General features: G+C 45.3%; 1 protein-coding gene across 11 annotated transcripts in view; it reads right to left on the bottom strand.

Moving 5' to 3' along the window:
- SLC25A48 (solute carrier family 25 member 48) overlaps positions 1-14,422 on the bottom strand; it is a 55,291-nt gene extending 40,869 nt beyond the window's left edge. For 3 of the 11 annotated variants that reach the window (XR_010589906.1, XR_006174570.2, XM_042850896.2), the window contains exons 1-2: positions 7,479-7,790; positions 4,830-4,873 (exon numbers count right to left, since the gene is read on the bottom strand). Coding sequence is in view for 8 of the 11 variants with exons in the window: in XM_042850896.2 (XP_042706830.2) it covers positions 4,830-4,873; positions 7,479-7,524 (90 nt within the window). In the remaining 3 variants the exon portion in view is untranslated. Of the gene's footprint in view, positions 1-4,829; positions 4,874-7,478; positions 7,791-13,841 lie in introns of those variants that run through there. The other 8 variants (XM_042850891.2, XM_042850892.2, XM_042850890.2 and 5 more) reach the window with 5 other exon arrangements.
- Positions 14,423-15,523: the final 1,101 nt, after the last annotated feature.

Genomic DNA, 15,523 nt, shown 5'->3' with positions numbered 1-15,523 from the left:
GAAAAAAGTCATTGCAATCAACTGACAAATTTTCTTAGCTTGCGGGTTTATTTTAGGGGAAATTCAGTCCCGGTTTTTTATCCTAATATCAAGAGCACGACCTCTTTTCCCCCTCTGTAAGTGGCTGCACAGAATGATGGCCTAAATGACCCTGTAGTGTTTGCATCCATCCCTTAAATCTACGATGACATTTTCCCCCTTGTCATGACCCCTCTGCACAGCATCCCCTATCTCTAGCTATCTGCGTCACCATATCCTGCCCCCAACGTATAGTCACAATGCAATAATCTTTAGAATGGACACATCAGTAGGCGGTTTGATAGGTGCTCTCTGAATAACAGAACCAGGACAGTTTCCAAACTGTATTTCAGAAAAGAACAGTCAGCTACATATAACTGGCTTTAGTGGAGCTACACCATTTTATGCCAGCTAAAGATCTGGCCCAATTGTTATTTACAACATATAGAAAATTGGAATGTGTGACACTGGCAAGTTCTTCAGTTGGAAAGAGGTTTGAAAAAACAAACAAAAGCTTACATGAGTAATGTATCTCCAGGGCCGGCTCTAGGATTTTTGCCGCCCCAAGCGAAAACAATTTTGGCTGCCCCCCTCCCCCCGTTTTTTCCTTACCCCACCCCCGACCCCGCCTCAACTCCGCCCCTTCCCCAAATCCCCAGCCCTGCCTCCTCCCCCCAGGCTCTCAAGCCTAGGAGGGAGGGAGGGAGAGGGAGCAGCAGCGCGCGCTGCGGCCGCTCGGGATCTCCCCCTCCCTCCCAGGTTCTCAAACCCGGGAGGGAGGGGGAGATCCTGAGCGGCCGCGGCGCGCGAAACAGCTGATTCGCGCGCCACTGCTCCCCCTCCCTCCCAGGCTCTCAAACCCGTGAGGGAGGGGGAGATCCCGAGGGGCCGCGGTGCGCGAATCAGCTGTTTCGCACGCCGCAGCCACTCGGGATCTCCCCCTCCCTCCCGGGTTTGAGAGCCTGGGAGGGAGGGTGAGCAGTGGCGCGCGAGCGGCAGCAGCGGAGGTGAATTAGGGCGGCCAGGGCACATTTTTAGGGGCGGCATGGCCCGCGCCAGAATGCCGCCCCTAAAAATGTGCCGCCCCAAGCACCAGCTTGTTTTGCTGGTGCCTAGAGCCGGCCCTGTGTATCTCCTATCCTGGAGCCTTAAAATTTCACTTGCTGTTCCTTACAGAAACTCAGTGTCATTCAATAGCAGTCACTCTGCAATGCAGGAAATCTGCAGGAGAGCTAGAATTTGAAACCTCCTGCAGTGTAATGAGATTTGCTTCTGGAAATAAGGAGGGATAAAAGTATTCAGCAAAGCATCTTGTTACACTGAGGCTGCTCTGATTGACCCCAAGATCCGGAAGCACATTGCTGATGTAAAGAGCCCATTGTCCCACACCACTATAACACTTGCACTTGAGTGCAGGTCAAACAGACTTGAGGATCAGGGACATCATCATCATATGCTTAAAATGCAGAAATGTTTTTATACACGCTAAAGGTTCGTCATGGTGCATGAATGCAAAGAATCATATTTTCACTTGGAGGACTCATACCTGTCTGGCTTGTGATATATAAGAGAGAAGAACGCAAACTACTGTCTGTGAATAAACAAATTCATTAATTAAAGCATTCCTCAAAAGCTGGCAGTTAGTCTGACTTGGGTAACTGCAATGGCATGTGAATACAACATTCAATGTGCTTCTTTTCACGGGAGTGAGCCGTGAAAGCACTGCAGGCATTGCCGTTAAAGCTTATTCTGAGTTGAAACGGACTCCAGTTCAAAATGGCACTGATGTCACGCCCTTGAAGAAGCTGGATAAGTGTGTTCTATTGCTGCGATGCATATAGTGGCTTATTAGAAATGAAAGCCGCATAAAAATGACAAAAGTAATGGTCACTAAAAATAAGCAGAGGCAAGGAAAAGCAACCAGTGGCCTAACAGAGATAACACAAGTGAAAGGAAATGTCCCAGCAAATGACTAGAGAAGGCTCTCTCTTTAACAGAGACTTAGAATGGTCCTTTCTTTGGGTTCTAGTTTAGAACCTTGACTTTGGACAACCATAAGGAGATAGGAGCAGCTTGCATGAGCTGCCAGCATGGAGAAAGATGTGAAGCCATTGGTTAGAATAAACAAAGTGAACAGACCAAATGGGGATAACTGTGAATTTGAAGGTGCATGTGGAGTCCTCCCCTGACATGAGCATAGGAGCAGCTTTCTAGTTTATTCTCTGGTTTCATTAGTGAAATTGGCTTTTGTCTTGGAGAAGCCCCAGAATCTCGACTCACATGCAAAAGCTGAGAACAGCAACAGCGCCTAAATACTACTTAAGAAGGTTCTGGCGTATAAAGGGTAAAATGAAAGATGTGGAGTGAAAGGTGAATGACGCTAACCTTTTATAGACATGACCTCATAATACAAAGGGAAAAACTTGCCTGGATTTTAGGGGATGGGGAAGGTAAAGATGCTGAACCAAGTGTTTGGTTTGTTTGTTGAGAATTGCCATGCTGGTAACTTAATATACATGAAATAACGCACGTATTTACCCATGTTTCTCATCTCCCAGAAAGAGGAAACCTTCATTCCTTATTCCACTGGACACTATGTTCATAGGTAAACACTGTTCAGATGCTCACTTTGTAGTTCAATATTGGTTAGATTCCTTCCCCCTCTAATTTGGAAAAGTAACAAAACTGCCTACTTGGTATTCCCAAACGACATCCAGAACCAAATGTAACAGAGGTGTCAGCTTGACAGTTGTCTTTATAAGCACTGAAAAATGCACTACTTGTTACTTGGCAGCTTCTGAACAAACACAACTCAAACACTCCCAACAACATACATCGTCAACTTCTATCACCCACACACTAGGATGACATCAAAGCCACATATTGCCAGACTTAAAGAAAGACACTTCTCTGGGATGTAAGCAAACAGTATTTCCAGAGGAATTCATAGACAACATGGCCAATATACAATTCCTGTTCTACATACTCGGCTCTGAATATTGGCTTCCCAGTGTCATTTGTTAATGCCCTGGCACTGCTTCTGCAGTCAGGGACACATTTCAGTAGTCAGCACCATGCTTCCCTGAAGAAACCCAAGTACCTCAAGCAACAATGATCCTCAGTCTGATGGTCTCTAACTTCTTAATAAACACAAGATCAGCTATCCTGGAGCAAGAGCACAAGGACTATAAGCGGAGATTCTCAAAGCCCTATTCCTGTTCATTTTCATTGCAGTTTGGCAACCAAATCTCTTAGCTGGCTTTGAAAAATAGCAGGAAAGTATAACAAAATGTGCCATCAGGTAGCCACATGTTGCACAGGTCCCTGCACAGGTTTGCAGGAGCTGGGAAGAGGATGCAAGAAGCCCTCCTACCCACCCCACTTCCCTTCCCCGCTCCCCACCCATGCCCATGCATAGGGACTAGATTCTTATTACACAGCACTGTGATTGCTCCAGGGTACTAGTGATATCAGCATTAGCTTCCCTGCAAAAAGAGAAAACCTGGCTCAAATTCCCATAGCAGCATGTGTGAGAGGGAAAATCTGCTTCAACCTGTAGAAAGGGTATTGCATAGGCCACTTTGGTCTACACTCCCCTCAGAGTTCTCAGAGCCACTGTTCTTGCCCAACAAGGTATGTAATCCTCTCTCAGCCAGTGGTGCACCTCAGTGACTACTCTGCAGCTCGTTGGGCTGTAGCAGTGACTACGGTCCTCCATGAGTGCCTGATCCATGCAGTTCATTTTGGATTCTTGACACACCCCTCCCCTGCCCAGCCACAACTCCTCCATGCAGTTGTGGAGATAGCCACCATGGAACATTTGATGAAAGTGCTTCAGAAGCTTTGTGGCCTGACCATCCCCGCTGCAGAGCCATGGTATTTCTACTGGCTACTGGGCCTTGCACTCAGATACAAGTATAATGACCTCCACTGGGGGTCATCAGCTGGGTTGGAATCCTGGCCTAAAGCACAGGCTTCTTCCACTTGAGTTGAAGGAGTAAATCCACTAGCTAGCAGCAGTAGCAGATGACTATCCCCTGTAGGCCAGCCACAGTGGGGGATGTAGAACACACTTTGCCAGTGGAGCAGGAGAAGGAGTGGTATGTTCTTCTAAAGCTTCAATGGACTAGAATAAAATACTAACCTGCCCCAATAGTTGTGTGTTCAACTCAACCAGCTTTATCTGTGTTAAAGACTATGCTGCCTTGTCTGCACTGCAGTATAAGAACCTGTTAACAAACATCTTCTAACACCACACCTGTAAATCCATCTAGAAAAATAACCTGATTTCCCGTGTAGGAAAGAGGATGATAGGAATGGCTATTGAATAACTGCAGCTCCTAGCACCAGGATAGCTAGATTTGTACTTTGTCCTTACAGTATTGCCAACTTTAGGAAAACCTTTAAAAAAATACCTCTTCAGCACAGACAAATACAGCTTGCCTTTTGCCCTTTGTAAACTCAACCATTGCCTGGATTGATAAAGTATGTGCTGACCTTTTCAGTCCGCAGAACATTATATAATGGGTAGTTTTCACTTTCAGTTTTGATCCCATCCAGGGAATTTATCTGATAATCACATTTTCATATCTTCCTTTTGAAAGATCTTTCAATAATTTCTCTGTGTTAAAATCAGAGGTGAGACAAAGAAAGAAAAACACAGAGAAATATCACTAAATGTGGGTGTATTTTTCTCAGGGGTTAAATTTATCCATGGGCAGGAAGCTAGTGTGGGGGTTGTTTGCTGGCCCTCTGCAAAGGGATGAATCTCACAATCTGTGTAAGTGAAAGTGCGGCTTAAAATATTTTACCTTTACTGTGTCCAGAGGATGCCCCACAATTACACTTGCAGCTCCTGGGGATTAAAATAAGGTCATTAGACAAAACACAATTGGGTGAGTCAACTAAAAGGAGAGACTTTTGTAACATTTACCCACTGAAACTCAAATCTGTGCCCTATTGCATATGTGCTCCCCTCGGCCAATCAGAGCACTCGCCTTCATTCTGCTCATTACCTAGTTGGTGAAAATTCACTCATCAGTAGAGCCATGCAAATTGAGGGTAAATCTTGAAGCAATGGTGTCAGTTGCAGAGCAGATGCACAGGGAGAATCGGCATTCCCTTTGCGAGATGGAGCTAATTTCTGAGCCAGACCCACAAAAGCCAACCCAGAGAGGTGGTGGTGGTGAGACCACTTGACATGAAGAGACCACTGTGCATGATTTACAGAGGATACTGCAGGCCACGGGCTGGAAAAGCATATGTGGAGGGGCTGTGGAGCTATCCCATGCACTGTCTGCAACATGGAGGACAGATTTTTATACTCAACCTCTGCACTGTTCCCCATTCAAAACCTATTTTCTCTTAACCAGGTTTTGTGCGTGTGTGTTTGAGGCTGCGTGTGAAAATCTCTGTCATTCAATAGTGTCAGCTGACCGGGACAAGGGCAGTCTAGCCTAGTGATCAGAGCGGGCGTCAGACTTCATGGCTGGAGCAGATGTCAGGAACTAACAATTAGGTCAGAACTGGAGTCAGTAGTTGGAAGGTGGAGCCAAGAGTCAAGCTGAAGGTCAAGCACTAGATGCTGGAGCTGAGGGGCAAGTCAGAGTCGGTAATCAGAAGGCAGAGCCATGGATCAAACCAGAGGGCAGGTACTGGAAACCAGAGCTGAGGATCAAGCCGTAGTCAGAAACCAGAGGCATGGGTCAAACCGGACGCTAGGAACTGGATAGCCAGGGTCAGTAGTCAGAAGCCAAAGCCATGGGTGAAGCTGAGGGTCAGGAACTGGAGCAAGCAGTCCAAAGGGGGGGCAGGACAAAGGCCAGGCTGGAGTAGCAAGAACAAGGTAACCCAGCAGTGGTGGCCATGAGCACTGAGCAGCCAGCGAGCTGCTGCTGGCGTAAGAGCGGGCTTGCTCGCTCCAGCAGCCAATCGGTTAGCATGGCCAATGGTGGCTGGCCAATCAGGCAGCCTGCGGCAGGCCAGCTGTACTGATGAGGCTGCCTAGAGCCTAGCTCTGCTGCAAGCCCTGGCTCCTGACAAATGGCTTCATCGTTAACTGACAGCTCTGTTGATCATTGGACTATTGCCACGTTACTGAGTTGTGGGAAGTCAGCCGGGGCCCTGCAATGCCCATGAGAAACATTTCCATGATGGCCCATCAAAGGGAGAACAACAAGAAGTGGGAGGAGAGAAGCAAAGTGGGGGTAGAGAATAAGAATCATTTAAAAACTGCTCCAGAAGCTTAGCTCAGGATCACATGCATTCATGTACTCGATTTATGGGAGTATTTAGTACAATTGTGCATGAAAACTGTACATGCAACTGGCAAATTTTATCCCTAACTGGCTATTTGCTCACCCAGTTTTCCTGCCCCATTTATGCATGCGTTTACAGTAATAGACATGGACAAATTAGCCAAAATACATCACGACAGAATCCAGTCTCCTCAGGTTTTGGAAATCAAGCCTCACCCTTTCTCATGGTAATTTGGCAAAGATTCCAGTTTTTCCTGAATAAATGAGGACGTTGACCTGAACTATTTAGTGGTTTGACACCCTTGTGTGGTGCCAATACAAAAGCCTCAGGTGCCCTGTGTGGACATTAAAAATCCACAACAGTAGCACTTTTTGTAACAGTAGCCACCTGCTCTTAGCCAAAATTTCTTTCTCTACCCTGTTGTGTTGTCCACCTGCCAGCTGTCTTCCAACCCAGTGAGAGCTGCATTGTAGTGGTGCACTTTGAGATCTTTCTAGATAAAAGGAGCTCTCTAGAAGTGCAAGATACATCTTCTTCCTACACTTTCTAATTGAGATGGCACCTATTTTACAGAAGGCCAAAATCAATTCTTTCAGAAAACTGCCTGATCAATAATTCTAGTCTGATAGTGACAGTTAGTCCTGATAAGGCTATAAGATTATCAGGACTATCCACTCAGAACCAGATCTGAGCCTTTCATAAAAGGGTGTGGATTAATGGAGCCATCTGATTGGCTAGTGAGGATTCCCAGCTGTTTAAATATGAGGCTGTATGCACAGGGACCTGAACTCAATAGGCAAACACTAGAATGCCTTTAGAAAACCATAATCTTATGTGTTGGGTTACAATATCATTTTACATATTTCTCAGCTAGAGACATTCAGCCTTGCAGATCATGCACTTACCTCAGGAATGTGTAATGTAAAGATGACACCATAATGTCACATCCCACATCTCATTGCATATTGGTAGTCTTAGAACAGACAGATAAAACTGTGCGATGTTCTATTACTGCTTAATTGAAACTATCTTCTTTGTACAAATGTGGCAAACGACACATACAAACACAAACATGAATGAATGCGGACAACTTGATAAATGCATCCATCGATAGACTTCTTTTTAAAAAATGGACATACACTTACCTATTTTTATATAACTCTGCTGTTACTGTCCCAAAATATCCCACCAGTGTTACTTACCTCCTATCCAACCAGCTACAAAATCTTCTAACTGAAGACTGCCCATGTTTTAAAACTGCAGGACAACTCCTATTCAAATAGTTTCTTGCAAGTTTGCAGTTCTCATTCAATTTCTTCAGCATGTGCTGTTGAGGACTGCTTGAATGTGTCTCTTTGACTCTGTGACGTAGAAAAGTGACTCCAACACCCCCGGGTGTCCCAAAGGGATTGTAGTAAGAGTTTGTGTCTTTCACATGTTTCAGCAGTATTAAAACTGCAACAACTCTGACTCTAACCTCTCACACAGCCTGTCTCAAAGTGCCTCCAAAGCCCACTGTGACATCATTCCCCCAAACCTTAAAGGCACAGTACAACTAGAGCATAGGAAATTCCCCACTGTTTTTTTTTTTTCTTTTTTTTTCTTTTAGAGACAAATGGGGAAGGTTACTGACTAAGTACAAATCATGCATTTATTTCAGGTGAAATTACTTTGTGTTCTAATTGTTCCTTTTGAAAGAAGCATCTGTAAAAGGGATTTTATGTTACTGGCAATAATGATAGTTGAAGATAATTGCATTTGAAAAGGTGGGGGTTTTCCAAAGACGTAATATTTTAAAAACATGAATTAATATGAAATTCTGGGTATGGCATGGAGTTAGGGCCATAGTATGAACTACTTACTTATGTTGGTGGGCAGATACTCATACATGTCACAATATAATAACAACAATACCTAGTTCTTATATAGTGTTTTAATCAGTAGATCTCAAAGGAAAGTCAGTATCACTATTCCCATTTTACAGATGGGGAAACTGAGGCCAAGAGATCTGCCCAGGTCACCTGCTGGAAACAGAACTTAAGTCTCCTCAGTCTCAACCCTATGTGCTATCCACTAAGCAACACTGCTTCTCGTATGATACATAGCAGCATATGCTATCACAATATGAGTAAAGGGTTCATACTGTGGTCCTTGAATGCTAGGGAAAGTGACTGTGATCCAGAATGCCAACTCATGTAAATAAAAGTAGCTCTATTGAGTTCAACACAGCTATGCTGAGAATCTGGCCCTCTAAGTACGGACTAAGACATATAGTATATCTATCCCGAGGGAAGTTGTACCTCTAGCAGTGGTGTAGCTGTGGGGGAGCAGGGGGAGCGGCTGATCCCCCTGAGCACATTCCCCAAAAGTGGCGCCTTTTTAACTCACTCACAAAAAACCTCACCACCCAGTGTGGCGCGGTCTTCGGCGGCGGGACCTTCGCTTGCTCAGAGGGGCTTCGGCAGCATTTCGCCAGCGGGTCCTTTAGTGCCGCCGAAGACACCCAGAGCTAGTGAAGGGCCTGCCACCGAAGACCCGGAGTGCCGCCCTGTCAGTAAAAGCGCCGCCGGATGAGTAAAAGCGCCGCAGCGGGTGCTGCCTTTTTTTGTGAGTGAGTTAAAAAGGAGCCACCCGCTGCGGCGCTTTTACTCACCGGGTGGCGCTTTTACTGACGGGGCGGCGGTCCGGGTCTTCAGCGGCGGGCCCTTCACTAGCTCCCCATGTCTTTGGCGGCACTGAGGGACCTGCTGCCGAAATACCCCCGAAGCCCCGAGGAGCAAGTGAAGGTCCCGCCACCGAGGTGCTGCTGAAGACCCGGGTGAGTACAAGCACCGCAGCAGGTGGCACTTTTTTTCTGATCACTCTCCCTGTTCCCTCCACCTGGCTACGCCACTGACCTCCAGGGCCTAATCTTGCCAACTTTTACGCGTATGAATGGACCTTACCCACACAAGTAGCCCTGTTGACTTCGATATTCCATACATGAAGCCAATGGGACCGTTCACACTTTAGGATTTGTCTACATAGGGACATCCAGGAAAATTAATTAGTTAAACTTAATTATATCCCTGTGTGGACACTGTTAATCAGAATTAAAGTGGCCTTAATTCTCAATGACAATGTTCACACAGGTGTTTAATGTCGTTTAACTAATCCACTTCAAATTCACACCTTTAGTTCATTTGGATTTAGTTCAATTTTCCTGGCTGCCCCTTAGAGACCAGCCCTTAATGCCCTTGCATAAGGAATACCTATGTGAGTAAGGGGTTGTAGGATAGGGCCCCTACTTAAACCTAAACTTGTTGGTGTTGAGGAACAGGGAAAATGGAACTTACTCATATTCAGTCAACTAATAGCCAGGAAACTTTACTTAAGTACATTAAAAGCCAAGAACTACTGGATTAGGATTTAGGAGCAACAGGTCTGATTAAAACAGTTGAATCTATAAACTCCAAAGTTAAAACATTAGGCATCCTGAGTTAAAGTGTTTTTCTTGACTCTGAACAAGTGAGATCTAAAGAGAGGACAAAAATGACAAGAACAAAGTGACCCTTCATGTACCGCTATTAAGTCTGTGGGATGCTTTCTCAAGAAAGCACACCATGAGCCAGCCAGAAGGTCTAGTGCAGTGGTCCCCAACCTTTTCCGTGGGGCGGGCGCCGGAAGACTAGCTGCCGAGGACCGCATTTCAGCAGCATTTCTGCGGTAGCGCTTCTTGATGTTGCTGCTTCTCGGCGGCTGCTTGTCCGGCAGCCAGTAAGCGGGCACACATGGATGCCCCGGCGGGTGCCATGGCACCCATGGGCACCGTGTTGGGGACCCCTGGTCTAGTGGGGGTGGCATGCCCTTGGCGGGGAGGGGGAAAAAAGTGAGAAAAGGGAATTTCCCCAAGGATTATCCCTCCCCCACCCTCAAAAGCGTTCTACACAATGGGATACTTTACACCATAATAAGCTAAATTTCCACTGGGACTAGGGCTGACTGGAAAATTTATCAAAACTCTTTTGACAGAAAATTCTTTTTTTTTTTAATAAATTAATTAAAACAGAACACCTGAAAACCAAAATAATGTGGCTTTCAGACAAAAATTTTCAATATTTAAATTTTCGCTGGAAAAAAAAAAGATTTTCCAGCTCTAATAAATAAAATAATAATGATATATAAATGGATGCACATGGACTTTGTGTGTATTATTTTCATGAAGACCATTGAAAAATCTGGCCAAATGGGATAACCATTAAGAAGGATGGATGGATGATGAATTAGCCATGTCTTCTATTTAACTTAATGGAGTCACACAGTTAAATTTCCCCACCACATTTTGAATATTAAGTGTGAAATAGTTCATGTTACTGTAAAATAGAATTGCAATCAGCTGTTATTCAGACTTTCCTGTAAATAACTTGGATATAGTTCAGAAAGAGTTGGGAAGCTAGAACTGAAATGGAAGAGGAGCTCAATTTCTGGAAATGTATCTCTGAACACAGTGGGTGCCAATCTATTTGCAGTGAGCTGGGCAGTTGACAGCACTTGGAATAACTAGCCCACAACCATGAATCAGATACTTCCCATTACTATTTCAAACCAGCCCTGGAAAAGGGCTGAGCTACCTGACAAAGAGCTAATTATAAAGACTTGTAAAGTGGCTATCAGCAAAAAGTTAGGAGGGGATTCACTGGGAAGAGTCATGAGTACTTGGAAGAGCCTTCATTTATATGACTAGGAGATTTGTGGGATGTGAAGAAGTCTCCTTCCAGCCCTGGAAGGATCCGTATATTTTTCTTTGGAGGTCATCTCTGCACTGTATGTGCCCAAACCGACTGGATACTTCAGTCCTGGCCCATGCTTTAATCATGATGGGGGCACATCAGCAAGTGCAACATGGGTTCCCAGGCTTACAATACAGGTTAAACATTGATTGGGCAAGTGTAAAATATTTCTTTATTATGATGCATTCCATTTCAGATACGCTGGTCCAGGATTAACTCCTCTTTGTACATTAACCTCTTTATAAAAGTGTAACTGCAGCTCCACTATTGCAAACAGATACACGGGTGCAATGCCTTCAGCCTTCCCAGGGTCTACATCTCTTAGCATTACATCTCTTAGCATGACTGGGACCTAAAAAAATTGATCAAGGCCAGTAGATTAAAAAAAAAAAATGATAGGAAGCCCCAAAATGACAAAAAATGATTTAATCAATATGTAAATGAAGTAAAGCAGACAGCATCATATGGAAAGACTACCAGCTAAATCCAGACTGTCTGAAGACACACCAGTGACCATGGAACTGAGGTGCAGAAGTGTGCCACAGTTGTTAGCCTCTCTTGTAGTTAACAAATCATTACACTCCAGCAGAGAGAGGGTTACCACTGCTTGGCTTTGTTACAGGAGTGCTCTGTCTATGTAATTAGTTAATAGAAATGTAGCGCCTAGCTTTTAGATAGCATTTTCAGTCTTTAGATCTCAAAGCACTTTACAAAGGAGGTCAGTCTCATTATCCCCATTTCACAGATGGGGAAACTGAGACACCAGGAAGGAAATTCCTTCCCCAAGGCGACAAGTGGGAACTGAACCTACATCTTCTAAGGGCCAGTGCAGGGCCCTATCCAGTAGGCTATACTGCACACAGCACTCTTTGTGGGTTTAGTAAGACAAATCGATTTTGCTGTAGTGAACTGCAAAAGACTTCCTTTGTGCACCTCTTCACAGGCTTTGTGGGCAAAATACATTCCGGAGGAGAGTTTGAAAATCAGAAGGGTCAGAGCTTGTCACCAGAGAAGCATTGGGAGAGCATGTTGAGCATGAGGGCTTAGTGCAAAGAGGCACAGGGACAAGAATGGGAGGAGACAAGAGTACTGGTCATATGGGAGGTGTTGGTGGAGTGAAGAAAGTGATCTGAGGTAAGCGATAAGGCTGGGGACGTAGGCTAGAGCCTTGATGGTGGGAATGGGAAGGAGCTGAAACCTGATGCAGAAGTGGATAGGAATCCAGTGCAGGGAATCACAGAGAAGACATGATTAAGGACAGTGACTGTGGGAGAAAGGGCAGTGGAGAAGGGAAGGGATGAGGTGGTAGTGGGAGAACGTATATATAACATAGTCAAGAGAGGACCAAGGCCTGGTAAGGAGTGGAGAGGAAAGGACAGTGGTTAGAGACGCTATATGTCAAGAAGTGGAAGAATATTGCTTTTTTTTAAGTTAGATTTCCTCCCCATGAACAGTATCCCTTCCTTAATTAGTCTGCTTATTATCAGCTTACCAAAAATTCTATCTATCTATATATACACATATATAGATAGATATAGATATACACACACACACACATACAGTAAATATAATGCAGAGAGAGAGAGAGAGAGAGAGTTAGTTAATGACACCTAATGTGGGGAGCAGGGGGCAGATTATCCCACATCTGCTATTGAGGAGTTCTGACACCTTCCTCTGAAGCATCTGGTATTGGCCCCTGCCAGAGACAGGATACTGGACTAGAGGGACCATGGGTCTGATCCAGTCTGGCAATTCCTACGTTGCTGTCTCAGTCCATTCCATACAGGACAGGTGTCTATATCGGAAAACATAGGTTTCCTTGAATTCCAAGGCCAGAAAGGACTACTGTGATCATCTAGTCTGACCTGCTGTGTCACAGAAGCCAGAGAACTCCTGCCCAAAAATTCCCAGAGCAGATCTTTTAGAAAAACATCCAGTCTTGATTTAAAAATTGCCAGTGATGGAGCATCCACCACAATCCTTGGTAAATAGGTCTAATGATTAATTATCTTCACTGTTAAAAATTCACACCTTATTGCCTGTCTGAATTTGTCTAGTGTCAATTTCCAGCCCTTGGATCATTTTACACCTTCCTCTGCTAGACTGAAGCACCCATTACCAAAGTTTTATTCCCCATGTAGTTACATATAAACTGTGATCAAGTCACCCTTTAAACTTTTCTTTGTTAATCTAAATAGATTGAGCTCCTTGAGGCTCTCATCATAAGGCATGCTTTCTAATCCTTTCACCATTCTCAGAGCTCTTATCTGAACCATCGCCAATTCATCAACATCCTTCTTGAATTGTGGAGACCAGAACTGGACACAGTATTTCAGCAGTAGTCACACCAGTGCTGTAAAATAATGGCTCTATTTCTAGCTGATACTCCCCTGTTTATGTACCAAGGATTGCATTTAGCCCTTTTGGCCATGGTGTTGTACAGGGAGCTCATATTCAGCTGATTATCCACCACACCTCCCAAATCTTTTTCAGTCACTGCTTCCCAGGATAGAGTCCCCCCATCCTGTACGTGTGGCCTATATTCTTTGTTCCCCGATGTCTACATTTAGCCACATTAAAAGGGATATTGTTTGCTTGCATCCAGTGTATCAAAGAGTCCAGAATCTGTATCAGTAACCTGTATCAATTCTTCTCATTATTTACCACTCCCCCATCCACTTTGTCATCAGCTCTGTTTATCAGTGATGATTTTACGGTTTCTTCCAGATCTGTGTTAAAAATGCTAACTAGGTAGGGCCCAGAATTGATGCCCATGGGACACCACTAGACACATACCTGCTCCATGATCATTCTTCATTTACATTCTAGGCACCACCATGCCATGCAGGAAAAGTCTTGAGACATTGTAAAAATCCTGGACCTGATCCTTTTCCACAGCCAAAGGCATTCCCGGTGCTACGATTCTCATCAGAGAACAAGAGAAGCGATGCCACCTCGAAAGGAACCTAGCAAGTTAGAATGCTCTTGCAAACTCCAAACAAACTGAAGTCGACGCCTCCCAGTGACCTGTGAAGGCTTGTTCACCTTGAAGAAATTTCCCAGTGGACGTGTGCCTGAGCAATGCTTTAACAAGCAAAGACACTACTTTCCAAAACATTGCAATATAAAGGCCAGGCCACCCTCAGTGAATGATGCCTGTTTCTCTCTAGCTCTCTTCCCCACATTTGAGACATAACAGCGATTTATAAGATCCTCAATGAGCCGGAAGTTTCTTTGGCATTGTAGCGGGGTGACGACTCACCGGCGCGGCGCCTTCTGCTGGTAGTCCGGGGAAGTAGCTCTTCCAACCCAGAGAAGCGCCTTCTGCAGGCCAGTGTCTCACCTGCTGCAGGTCCCCCATGTCCCTCCTGGACCCCGGTTCCCTTTACATCAGGGTTCTGCCCCCAGCAGTAACCCACAGTCTGTTCTCCCCACCCTGGGGAACCCCCAACCCTCTATCCCCACCTCTCCTCAGTGGTTACTCCCAGTTCCCATCTAGCCCCTGTTCACTGGGGCAGACTGCAGTCTGTAAACCACTCATCATCAGCCAGGGGGGTTAGGACCTGCTGCTTTTGCCTGTCTCTGGACTACCCCTCTGCAGCCCTACTACCTTTTTGGCCCTTTTAGCAAGGCCTGCAGCCTGGGGTTTGACTAGGCTGGAGCTCCCCAGCTCCCTCTGCCCTTCCCCAGCACTGCTCCACTTCAGGTACCCTTCTCAGCTCCCAGGCAGCCATGTCCTTCTCTCTCAGACAGCTAGAGAGAGACTGCCCTGAGCACCTGCCTCACAGCCCTTTTATAGGGTCAGCTGTGGCTTGATTGGAACATGGCCCCAGCTGTGGCTGCTTCCCCAATCAGCCTAGCCTTTCAGAGCCATAGCCCTCTCCAAGGCTGTTTTTAAACCCTCCTTACTGGAGTGGGGCTGTCACCCCACTACAGGCAGGGAAGGCTAGAAGGGCACGGAATGAATTCTGTGGCTGTATTACTAATGAGTCTAAGTGGAGCAGTTTGTTCAAAGGTATTAACGAAGCTCCAAGTTGTGATTGCAATCCCAGTCAAACATTTCTACAGCAAATAATGCACGGTGCATGGCTCAGCGTACACCAGGCTGTTTTCCCATTCCGAAGCAAATGTCAATCCAGTTTTAGCACTATATTACTATGTTATTAGAGAAGACTGGGAGCTTCTTCAAAGAGGCGAAGGTTTCACTCACAAAGCTCGTCACAGAAATATAACGGTGTGGACAAGGCAAAGTTGGATGCATAGGGAAAATTATTTCCTCCGATCAGCATCACTCCTCTAATCTCCTCTCCAGAAGTCCCGCTGACAACCACAGGAGTCCAGCCATGTCAGAAGAGAACCAGAGTAGAGCTGAGATCTACTTTATGGATCCGAGAGCAGAATTTCACCTTATGACTGCAGCTGTTCAAGTGATCACATCCTGTGAATTCCAAAAAGCATCATTCAGACCTCTCAGAGTC

Source organism: Chrysemys picta, chromosome 8, assembly GCF_011386835.1.
Source record: "Chrysemys picta bellii isolate R12L10 chromosome 8, ASM1138683v2, whole genome shotgun sequence".
Lineage (NCBI taxonomy): Eukaryota > Metazoa > Chordata > Testudines > Emydidae > Chrysemys > Chrysemys picta.
The sequence above is the reverse complement of the archived record's forward strand: the minus strand, read 5'-3'. Positions and strand labels throughout refer to the sequence as shown.